Raw genomic sequence first — 12,780 nt, 5'->3', positions numbered from 1 at the left:
TTCATTTTGATGCACAGGAAAGATATTGTGCATTTAGAGTGTTCTTGGCATGTGCCAAATTACTTTGCACTTAAGGAGTGACTTTTTGAAGGATAGCGATTCCAGGTTATATAGACAAACATGACAACAAATACCTGCCAGATACCATACATAATAATAATATAAATGGCTAGTTAGTATGTTTTTGTTGGTGTTGCTTCAGAGTTGCTGATGGACTAGGACATTGGGAAAATTCTTCTGCTGTTCATAGGTTTTTTACATCTACCTGAACAGGCAAATGGGGCTTGTTTTTATATCTGAGGTAGCTACAGTAAACTTTGTATCATCATTCAAAAAACCAGAATTCTCTAATAACTGGAACTTCTGATGTTCCCCTAATACGAATTGACACATATCAACTGGAAGCAATTATAAAGTTATTGGAACCTGAATGGTATATTGTATTATTTTATATTTTATGTTTTAATGTACTGTTGAAAATTAGAAGTAAAAAGAATACTGTTCTTTACTTCCTGAGAACTTATTGCTCTGTATCCCATCTCTATTAACCAGTATTTTTGATTAACCAGCATCACCCATTCCCCATGCTTGCTGGATAATAAAGATTCTACTGTACTATAATGCAGCTGTACCTCAGTGCTGCATTGAGTGACAGCCTAGATTATGTGCTTGAATCTACACCTCCAATATAGAGCTGGCACTTGCTAAAAAACAGGAAAAAAAAATCCAACTTCCAGATACAGTGTCATTATTAATATTCACCAAGAGTGATCTGTCAGGAGTGATTTTCTTTTGTTTCTAATGCTAAATATAACACGTTTTGAAACTGTATTCTTGTACAAGTATTCTTTGGAATGGTAGATATGTGCATATTGTGTACATTTGTAATTAGATGATCACCATTAAAATCTTGGAGAGAATTTGCTTTCTGTTCATCAGTTTTAGTCAGTGGTAGACAGGAAGAAGTCGATTATTTACATTTAATTTTGATCCTCTATTGCACCATTATTGCTTGTTTTCATAACTACTCTTAACATATTGTGCAGTAGTCAGCTTTGTTTTTGTGCTTCTCCAGCTCCACATGGCCCAGTTCCTCCTTCAGTCCTTCCTGTAGGTACCCAGGTCACAACCGGCAGCTCCACTCTATCAAAGAAGAGACCACCACCCCCACCCCCTGGACACAAACGAACCTTATCTGACCCACCAAGTCCGCTACCTCATGGTCCCCAGAATAAAGGTCTGATTCCTTGGGGTAAGTTTTTCTTATATTAAGTTAACTTAGTAATGTTACTGTAGAAAACAGAAAATTGTATTATTGTTTTTCAAAGTAAAATGATATAAAAAGGGAGAAACTGCAAAGAGTTAATTCTTCCTAGTTCATTGAACCTCTACATATCAAAAGAATTTGATGTCATCAATGCATGGAAACTAAATTATCTGGGGATTTTGACATGTGAAAAAATTGACACCCTTGCATTGCTTCTTTGGTCAAATGATTATCATCAACTCAGTTTGTGTAAGTTGTCATTCTGGACTGCACAATTTTTTTCTCTCATTGTCCATCACACTCACGATTGTTTGTGTATTTTCCTTCTGTGTGGTGCACTCTGAAAAATGTGGGAGACTCTGAGACACCATGACTTGAAGACAATAGCTACAGTTTCCATAGTCACTGGGTCTCCTTGTTTATATTCTCTGGCTGGCATAAAGAGCATTGGCCTGACCCAATCTGGTGTACTATGTGCAATTACACTTACCCAATCATCAGAAAGGCATTATTGCTAACAACAAAGATAATTTAGGTTATTGAAAATTTAAGTTATAAGAAAAGATGAAAGGAGGCCTTCCTCTATAATTCAGTTATCCAGTGAGCATGATCAACAAGAACCAGGAAGAAGAAACACCTCTCGACCACCATCAGTGACTCATGTCACTGCTATTCAAACATTTGAGGAAGTTATGGTGGGAGGCTATTTGAATAGACTTTGATGTTTTGGATCCCTGGATAAAAGGCTGTTTAGGAAAGCTTGTCACAAAATCATGGCCAAAATTTAGAGGGGTGATTTTTTTTTTAAAGTCATTCAGGGTGCACTAATTAGAGATTGCTTCAACACTTCATATTAATTACTTTCAAATGAAGTATCAGTTTGTTGAAGTGAGCTTTAATTTTTCTGCTTCGGTAAAACCATCAGTGTTTCCAAGAATAACAAGCACTCAGGTAGACCCATCAGTAGTCATCATTAACCAAAGATCAGTCAGTTAGGCATAAGAATGCAATTCATATCATTCCTAAAAGGACAAAATCTAGCACAAAAGGTTAGTTCATTGTTGATTGTTGCTTTGTAAGCCAACATTCCAAGGGTCACTCTTACTAGGCACCTGGGAATAACTTATGTGCATTAACTAAACATTATTAACTTGATTTAACAGCTGAGGGAAAGCACTTTAGAATTAAAGGAGATATAACTGCAAAATTGTCTACAGAAAAGAAAAAAGATAGTGGTGGTGAATGCTTGTTTTTCAGACTGGAGGGAAGTAGAGAGTGTCACCCAGGGATCAGAACTATTAGGATCACTGCTGTTTTTGATATATATTCATGATGTGGAGTTGGGTATACAGAGCATAATTTCAAAACTTGCAGATGACACAAAAGTCAGAAATGTAGTAAATAGTGAGGAGGATAGTAACTGACTTCAGGAATACATAGCCTCTGATTTACTCCATACTCACAATTTGCGGCGAGTCAGTACAAGTCATTGCTGAATAGGTCAATCCCTTCACCTTGTTTCTGACTGTGGCAGTTAAACTTTGTCCTCTCAATAATAATACTTTTACGAAGACTGAAATTTGAGTGAAAGGCTCCGATGACATCCTTGTCTCTTTTTTCGCCCCTGTTTGGTGAGCACATTGCCTGCTATGCTCCGAACAGCATATCAGAGAGCAAATAGTAGTTGGTATTTTAGATGAGAATTTCTTTGATTCCTTACAATGAGAAGATTTAAACTTAAGCAAAGCCTGTACCCTTGACCAGACAGGCCAAGGAGCGGAGGCAGAATAAGGCTTTTGTTCAAGATGCAAAGGAAATTTCCCAAAAACAAGCCTGATGGAGTTGTTCAATTTGTGGGTTCTAAAACCGAAAGTATAGCAAGGCAGCAACCAAGGAAACACCCTGAAAAGGCGCCAACCTCCATTTTCCAGTGTCCTTGCTGTAGCAGGAAGCAGGAACATGACAAACAGGTTAGGGAAGTCTTACTCTTGCGGCAAAAAGCTGGTTTGACCCTCAATGACTAATGTGTTTTTTCTAGGTCCACAGTAAAGTTCCTAGGGCAAATTATCCAAGTAACTGGACCCTCAAAAAAAAAACAATAGTAATAAGGGAATTTCCACCGCCTATAAATGTGACAGAGCACCAAAGGTTTATGGGCATGGTCGAACAACTAGGCAAATTCCTGCCTCGTTTAGCTCAGATAAATGAACCCCGCAGACATCTTTTACGACAGGACCAGATGTGGTGCTGGACAGAGCATCAACTGCAATTGTTCAAACAAATTAAAAGGTTACTAACATTCTTGGAGGTCCAGCCCACTACAACCCAAGAGCTTCCAACAATTGTGGCAGCTAATGCATCTGCAATGGGACTTGGAGCAGTGCTATTCCAGGTCCAAAGTGATGGCAAAAGAAGGCCCTGTTTACTACACATCCAGGACATAGAGGGTAGACATTAGACTACGCCCGATACACTGTCCAGAATACCTGCTACTTATCCAGGACAGGAAGACAAAACGTTCATAGCAGAAACGACAGCCTTTACAGCCTTGACAACCAGATAATTTCCGAATCAGGCCCGAAGTTGTACAAATTTCGTACAACCCAAACACAAGGTGCCAAGTGCACCCAGATTTGCACATACTGCCTGGACAGATGGCCACTGTACACCCCAAGCAACCCCGCCCTGAAACAGTATTTCGAACAGCGGCACCCCTTCAGCATCATAGACGACCTCCTGGTTTATGATATGATGGTGCTGGTACCACGTGCCCTCAGCCTGGAGGTCCTCCAGAAGATCCATCAAAGACATCTTGGCATAATCGAGTGTAGAATGAGCCCACAGCAGTCTGTATGATGGCCAGGGATTTCACACTCAATTGAACAGATGAAATCTTGCTGTGTCACCTGTGCCATCCACAGGCAGAAGCAGGAAGAGCCACTCCTCTGCTCTCTTTGTTTCCATCAAGGCCTTGGGAATGCCTTGGCATGGATTTGTTTGACTGTAAAGGGAGAATCGTTCTTCTAGCGGTCGACTGTTACTCAGGCTCGATAGAGGTGCAAAAGGTATATGGCCTTACCTCTTGTATGGTTATTACCTCCTTGAGGTAAATGTTCTCTATGCATGGCATTTTGGATGTAGTGACCTCTGATAAAGGACCACAGTTCACCAATGAGTGCTTTCAATCTTTCGCAAAGTCGTATGGAATTGTGCATGCCCCAAAATACTGCCAGGCTAATGAAGAAGCTGAGCGAGAAGTGCACACTATCAAAGACCTTTTGAAGAGGAGTGATGACTTTGAGCTCACTCTGCTTAGCTATCATTTGGCACCATTACATAATGGGTTGTAAACTCCTGATAGGCTGCAGGCTTAAGACTCAACTTGCCTTCCTGCCCCACAGCTTGCTACCGAATGTCACTGGAAAAGACCATAATCAAGTTAGGAAGAAGCCTACCAAGCAAGCCAGGTTTGTACATTCAACCAGCAGCATAAAGCTTAAGAGCTTCAGATTCTGAGAAAAGGAGAGAAGGTATGAATCAGAGACCAGAACCGTGCAGGTACAATAATTGAATAACTACTACAATTGAGATCATATCCGGTCAGGGCACAAACGAAGGAAACCAGGATCTTTTCTAGATTAAGTCGACGAATCCCAAGACAAACCCATGATATTAGACCATCACCCATCTCATGGCCTCACTGCACTTTGAATTATTCATCTTATTAAAGATGGCATCTAGAGTATGCAAGCCTTTGTTGAAGGCCTCCATGCACTCATTCAATTTCTGCATTTGGTATTCCATGCTACTCTATCCATGGAAGAAGACATCATCGCAATGGCCTGAAAGGACATGCTACTCATGCATGAGGTGGATTCCTCCAATCTTTATGTAATTATTCTCAGCACTTTGAGTGTCTATTAGTATATTGCACATTATTTGCTGATGCTCAGTAAGTATCCTTTTCATCAACAATCCGTGGGCTACAACATCTGCATCCATTTGAGCAGAACCTAGAGAGTTCTGGCCTTTGGACATGACACTCTACTGTTGTCTACCATCTGCTCTTGCTCATTGTGAAGTGCAAGTCACCATTGTGAGAAACCAACTACCTCTAACTAGCTTCCCCAAAGTACATCATACCTGCTAACGCTAATTATAGTGGTGATCCAGAAATCCGATAATGAAGTGGTTGCACTACAAAGCCACTGACAGACTGCTTCACCACCTTCCCATGTGTTATTGGACCCCTTAGTTCATGTGCAATAAAATCCAGCCTACAGATTCTTAACCAGAATATTTAATTCAACGTAAAATCATAGATAGAAAGTGAAGTAACGAGAGAGGAAAAAAAAGGTGGTTTTTAAAAAAGAGAGATAAAAGGAGAAAATAATTTAAAATTTTTTAAATCTCCAACAATATCGTAAATGTCAGCGTGTAAGTTAACCTCTGAAGCCTCGAAAATCCTTCCAAAAAGGGGGGTTGACTTACATGCCAAGTAGAAAAGTGGTCGCCATATTTGTTGTTTGCCATGCAGGGTTTGCATGGTGTGGGCGTGTCTTAAACTCCCACAGGTCTTCGCAGCACAGCCCGTATCACCTGCTTGATTCCTTAAAGCCATTTGTGGGGTGAAACATTGAGGCTGACTACCAGTGCAAGTATAGCACATCATGGTTGAAAAGGGGGTCAACTTATACGTCAATTGCATGCAAAAACCTGATTTTTGGGGCCAAAAAATGGGGTATCTTATAAGCTGCGTAAATTCTGAAGGAATGAGACCCACTTTTGAAAAAGTAAATTTTCGGTGTCTAAGTGATTGTCTGGCAATAATTAAAATTTACCATAACACTCAAAACTCACTTAAACGTGAACAAACAAAGATTAACTTTTTATGTGGGTAACTAGTGGTAAATACCATAACTTTATGTTCTTTGTCTATTTTAATGCCAAGTTCCTCGGTGAGGTACCAGTGTAGCAAAGCTAATGGAGGAGCAAGACAAATTGGACAGCAGCTTCCTGATTTTCATGTTTAATTGTGAATGCATGAACATTGGAAATTGCTTTGAGAGTTACTCCATAATAATTGAGTGCTAGTGGTCTCACCATTAATACTACAAAATCGGAGCTATTGATTTGTCACCTAATTGGTTTCCAGTTCGAAAATTGTTTTAAAAGGTGAAATAATGCTGAGAGCTAGATGATTAGTGAAAATGCTGCGATTTAATAAAAGTAGCATGTAGTTTGGAATTTTAAAGTTAATAATGATTACATGGTGTACCAGTGGCGTTCAGTTCTACTTTGTATATATCATATTCCAATTTTTTTATTGGAATTCATGGATTCTAAAATATGCATAAACTTTGAAGTAGCTGCTGTGTTAGAGTTAGTGATCATTCTGGATAGTGTTTATTGATGCTTCATTTTTGGTATCAGAATGTGCTTGCATCCATTTTTGGTGGTTTTGTCATTGTAAGTGGCTGCATTCCTATCTAAGTTAATGCTGAACAAACATAAACTATAATTGTCTCCTAGGCACAGATTCTGGTCCTCCACAACCAAACCGATCAGGAAATAAGTTTGAAGGATTGCCTCAACAATCAAGGTAAGTATAGACTATTTTTTACCTAGTTGACTTTTAAACCAAATTATGTTTGGACCCTCCTTTCCTAACATAAGGAGAAATATCCTGCTGAAGTTGGAAAACTCCATCAATTGTTATATAACTGAAATAGAAGAACTTCATTACAACTGTGGGTATATTAGAAAAGGACTACAGTTGAAGGTCACATTTGTTTTATCATACTGGAGTTTAAATGCTTTAAAATTCTAATTCTCTGAAAGGGGAGTTAAGATGACTGATTGACATAATAGAATCAGTGGACGGAATTGTCAGCCTCCGTTAGCGGCAAGCGTCATGGCAGGGGGTGGGTAACAATATGACGGGAAGGCCAAAAATTGGTTTAACATCGTCATGAAACCAGCTAGCCATTGCCTGCTCCACCCAACAATGGCAGGCCACCTTTCCCGCCGTCCAACATCGGGAACGTAACTCTAATACATTTGCACCTCATCATCTTGTCTGCCCATCGGAATCTTCTCCCCACGTCGACTTTATCTCCCACATCAGCGTGACTTCAGTTCAACGTGATTCATAACCGCACTTAAAAGGCATGCACCTGGCGAGCTGAACTTCGAGGGGAAGTCAGAGGTGAGTGCGCACTAATGTTGTACAGTGCTAGCGAGGGTCGCCCGTTCAACTTCAAGGAAGAGGTGCTGCGCATTCAGGCGAGGGCACGGGCAAGTTGATTTTTCCAGCAGCAGTGCGGTGCTGGGACAAGGGCTGCACTGCAGTGAGGCAGGTGGGTAATGTAGCATGGTCTGATGGTAGTGCACAAGCACATGTCGGAGGGCAGGGTGGGAGGGACACGGCCACACACTAGGGAAATGGTCACGCATCAGGGAAACCTATAAAGTGAGCATTCTTCTGCAGTTGAGACAGTTCAGATGCAGGTACATTGGCATGCTTGGAGTTGGGCCTCTAGCTTATCTGCCCACTCAAGCAGCACAGAGGCATGCAAGTACCACCAAATGCTCCTGAGCCTTTCACCCCTCGGGCACAGACTGTAAATTAATGAGTGTTTTAGGGGGCAACAGAACAATTGGACAACTGGGCACGTTATATAATCTCCTTGCTAAAGATAACCATGGAGCAGTCACTGGTGAGGTGCTCACAGCCCCTTACAATGTCATCATTCAGGTTTGGACCAGTCTACCTCATGGTTCAAGCTAACAGCGCAGCCTTGCAGCACAGCCTTGCAGCGTGGGTTAGGAGAATGCCTGCACCTGAGCTGAGAGCACAGCATGCAGCACAGTGTCTGAAGCTGCCACCAATCGGTAAGGACGAGTGGGGCAGAGGTGGATGGGGTTTCGGGCAGCCATGCAGCACACAAACTCTAGCTGTCCAAGTGGTGGCCAGCACTCTCTGGCATGCATTAAGGGACCTTGAGATGGAGCTGGAGCTGCACACATAACCATGAGAAGTCCCTAGGAGATCACTAATAACCCACATGTCTCTCTCTTTCATTCTGTAGGAGGAGTATATCAGGAGCATGGAGCACACACCACTGAAGAACCACAGCAAACTGTCGCGGGTCGGTGCCTTGCTGGACCCAAGATCTACAGATGGAGCTTGTCATTCTTGCAGATTGTCACCAAAGATTGCACATGCCTAGGGAACTGGTTGATTACATATGCCACCTGGTGCTTGGGGGACTTGGAGGGCATCCACTGCCAATGGCCATGAAAGTGACTGCGGCGCTCAATTTTTACGCCAGTGGCTCCTTCCAGGGCTCCAAAGGTGACCTCTGCGGGATCTCGCAAGCCTCCACCCACAAGTACATGCAGGACACCATCTTTGTGAAGGCACACAACTTTGTGCATTTTGACCAGGATTAGGCAAGCAAGGAAGCAAGAGCACTGGGATTTGCGCAGATCTCTGGTTTTCCATAGGTGCAGGGTGCCATCGACTGCATTCATGTGGCACTTAGATCTCCGTGGCAACAAGTAGTGCAGTATGTGAACTGCAAGGGCTTCCACTTGCTGAGTGTTCAGCTGGTCTGCAACCACAGCAAACACATCCTGTAGGTTTGCACACAATTCAAAAGGACTGTCCACGACTCCTTCATTCTCAGTAGATCTCAGATCCCTGACGTCTTCTATGAGGAATGTAGGCTGCAGGGTTAGCTCTTCGTGTCAATGGCTAGCCGCAGAGGACATGGCTGATGACGCACGTGCGGCATCCTCAGAGTACAGCAGAGAGAAGGTACAGCAAGGTTTATGCTGCAACTCACACTTGGTGGAGCAAACCAGTGGGATGTTGAAAATGAGGTTCCGGTGCCCTGACCGGGCTGCTGGAGCCCTGCAGTACAGTCCACAGAGGGTGCCACGCACCACACATCGTCGTCACCTGTTGTGCCCTACACAACCCTGGGGCTGCAACGTGGGGAGGAGCTGTTTGAGGAGGAGACAGAGGAGGACGTCAACAGGGATGAAGTCCTCGAAGGTGAGGATGACGGCGATGAGGCCGTGTTGTCCAGACGAGGCAGGGGTGCTCGGGAGGCCCTCATGGCTGCTAGATTCGTGAAGGATGATGACGACATGCAGTGAGGACACTCTATGGATCCTTGCCTTGCATCTGTGAACATTTGACACCAGTCTGGCAGATGGCAGCGCACATACCCTCTGTGATAAGGCTCCTGTCATGGTGACTCAGCGGATGCCCATAGTCTCCATATTCCAGGATGATGATAACGATATACAGTGGGGCACTCCATAGATTCTCACAAAGCTTATGTGAATGTCTGATTCCTGTCCGGCTGATGGCAGCTCATTTGTGCTCTGTGAACAGGGTCACATCATGGAGATGCCGTGGAGAAACTTGAACCTCTCCTGATCCTGTGACATCCTTCCTGAGCTGAGCCCTTCAGGACCACACTGTCACCGGACAAATATGCTGACGAGATGGTGGGGGCCAGCCATTCCTCAAAGATGCTGAGAGAATGACAGAACTCTGTGCCGCTGGCCCAGGACACTCTGGCAGCAATGATAAGCCCCATCGAGGTGCAGGCATGACTGATGTGTCCAGTGACTGTGAAGGCGCACCATCAGTGTGCTGGGAAGGTTGCACAAAGCACAAGGAGGAGGCCCTGGACTGTGACACCTTCCTTTATCCTGTGCAGGAACTAAGCTTTCACTTCAGACTGACAGGACATCATGACAAGGAGCCATAGACAGGGTGACATTGTTGGGAGTTTATTTACAATAATCAACATTACGTGCAAGTGATTAATGCCGTGCCCACACAGTGAAAATACATTATCTTAACCTTCCTAACCCTGCCACTACATCTTGGTGCGCCTCCAACATCCACAGTGGAGGTGAAGACAGCCTGCTGACTGCTACGCTCTGCCTCTGATGACCTTGGTGGGCGTACTCTGGAGGACAGGGACCTGGAGGGCCCCGGCCTGCTTTCGGGGTCATGCTGTGTGGCAGTGGCATCCTCCTTGGCCTGTGGAGCTGGAGCTTCTGGGGTCACAGGAAGAGGAGATTCGGACGGGCCAGATATCCCCGGAGTCACCTGGGTGGATGGTCCCAGGGTGTGCACCTGCTGATCCTCCTCCCTATGGGTGTCCAAGGGCCCCTGGCTGACTCCTTGTGGAGAAGGGGAAGCTGGAGTGAGAGCGAGCTGCTGCACACCCCTCTCGTGTTGACACTGTTTAGGACCAACTACGGCACCGGCGATGGAGTTCAGTCCACGTAGCTGTGCAGGACCGATATCCTGGACCAGGGTTGCTGTGGCAGCCGCCAACCTACCAGTGTTAACCTTGGTGCATTGGTGTGCCGACATTATCACCTCAGACTGAAGGCAGTTGGATTCCTCCATCATGCCTTGCAATCTGAGGAGTGCTGCAGACATCCCTTCCTGATGTTGCCGAGCTTGCCTTTGCAGCTCCAGTAACTGAGATATGACCGAGTCCAGGGGCTCCTCATCTGACTTGGACTTAGCAAATTTCTGGTCTCCAGGAGTCTTCGGAGTGCCAGAAACCTAGGAAGTCCCTGCTGCCGCCTGCTGCGGATCAGACAGTGCGATGTGCTCACCAGGTTGTGACCACGAGTCTACTCTAGAACAATGTCCCACTGAGATGTGTGTCAGCACTGTGACAGGTCTTCAATTAGGGTGTCATCAGATTCTTATTCTGAGGTGTCTTCAGGGCTTGAGTCAAGGAACTGGGTTGTGGGTCCCTTGGCTGCTTCCCAGATGTGCCTGCCAAAGGAAGGAGAGATAATTAGTGCACGGCAGCGGCCTGTGGAACAGGGGGACTGACTCATGGCATGGTTGTCTGATGAATATTGCACTGCTGGATCCTCACTTGTTTGAGCACCACCAACTTCACTGTCAGCACGGGAACAGTTCAGATCATCACCAGCCAGCTGGATGACTCTAATTTCAAAGTGGGACACCTGCCGGGCCAGATGATAAGGATGCCTGGCATGTGTAGGTGGTGAGTGGTGCCATGGACGGGATGCGGACATGATGTGCAGGGCAGATAAAGGTGTAGGGGTGAGAGTGAATGGTGATGTCCCTTGAACTGGCAGTGAGAGAGATCCCTGTAGATTTGTGATGGGCTTGTGAGTGTGAGAGCAGAATGATGAGAAGAGTGACTTACCCTGGTGGAACGAAGGAAATCATTCATCCTCTTTTAGCACTGGGTGGGCGTCCTCTTTAGCAGGGCATGGGCGCTGACCACTGCTGCCACCGCCTCCCATGCTGGATTGATGACCTTGCGTGCTGATCTTTGCCCAGAGTAAGGCCAGAGGATGTCACAGCAGGCCTTCACAGCACCCAGTAGGGCCTGAGGGAGGCGTGGCTAAATTTGGAAGCAGCATGTTTCCCTCCTTTGACAGCCATGACTTTCCAGCAGCTTCCAATGCCTTAGAGAAAGCTAGGTCTGTGCAGGGGCACCATTTAAATACGGCACCCTGATTACTGAAGCCCTGAGGTAATAGCAGAGTGGGCAAATCAGAGGCCACCCCATCAGCATATTTCCCAGGAATGCATTATTAATGAAGTGGGACGAGCCGGGAATGGGACAATACAGCACGAAAAGCTGCCATTGCGGCCAACAGGTAAAACGTCCTTTTCCCTGCCTGTTACCGCACTTTATGCAAACCTGGGACGCTTCAAACCAATGTTTCTAATGGACTAACAACCATCACACTCATTTGGCAGCCTGCCTTCTGATTTAATGTCAGCAACTGATCAGGTCACATTTTGCATCCGCTTAATTCTGGCCTTAAAAATAACCCAGTTTTTCTAAACTTGCTTCCACACCAAAAATGGATTCTGGGAGCCAGGAGAAAGAAAGAATGAATAAATATAGTCAAGCCTGTATATCATGTACATAACTTAATGTTCATCCAAGATGATCAGCTATTTCAGTGTTTGCTCTAGCATTTTATTGAATGGTGTGGGTGGTAATCCTGATATTTCTTACAATTGATCAGTGTACAGAAATTAACTAGTTTCTAATACAGTGTGTTGGATCATCCTTTTCTCAAGGCTCCAGCCAGAATGCTCTGTCTTCATCAATAGTGAGCACTTGTACTTCAATCTGTCAATTATCCCGTTGCTCATCTTCACTGCTTCATAATCTCAAGTTGCAATTTCTAGCAGGACCAGTTTTGTGGGAAGCTTAGTAAATAGCCAACTCTTCTTTGCAATCAACCTATCTTTCACGCTTTATATCAGGTTCTTATCTGAGCCCAAGAAGCCCTACTGAAAGGCAGCATCTAAATTGTGTAAATCTCGTCCACAATTTGACAATACTACTTGCATAACATTGTAAACTCAAGTTCTTCTGGGGTAGTGTTATCGTAAAATTCAACTGGATTCAAATCCACACATTTAAAAATTCTCATTGTTAGCAGGAATTTGTTAAACCAGATAATTTGCA

General features: G+C 44.4%; 1 protein-coding gene across 2 annotated transcripts in view; it reads left to right on the top strand.

Moving 5' to 3' along the window:
* LOC121278775 (arf-GAP with SH3 domain, ANK repeat and PH domain-containing protein 1-like) overlaps positions 1–12,780 on the top strand; it is a 393,348-nt gene that overhangs the window by 337,839 nt on the left and 42,729 nt on the right. For both annotated transcript variants that reach the window (XM_041189209.1, XM_041189210.1), the window contains 2 exons: positions 1,076–1,252; positions 6,800–6,869. In XM_041189209.1, the coding sequence (XP_041045143.1) occupies positions 1,076–1,252; positions 6,800–6,869 (247 nt within the window). The remainder of the gene's footprint in view (positions 1–1,075; positions 1,253–6,799; positions 6,870–12,780) is intronic.

The sequence above is a fragment of the Carcharodon carcharias genome, chromosome 6 (genome assembly GCF_017639515.1).
Source record: "Carcharodon carcharias isolate sCarCar2 chromosome 6, sCarCar2.pri, whole genome shotgun sequence".
In the NCBI taxonomy this organism is placed as follows: domain Eukaryota; kingdom Metazoa; phylum Chordata; class Chondrichthyes; order Lamniformes; family Lamnidae; genus Carcharodon; species Carcharodon carcharias.
This window is presented reverse-complemented; position numbering and strand designations above follow the sequence as displayed.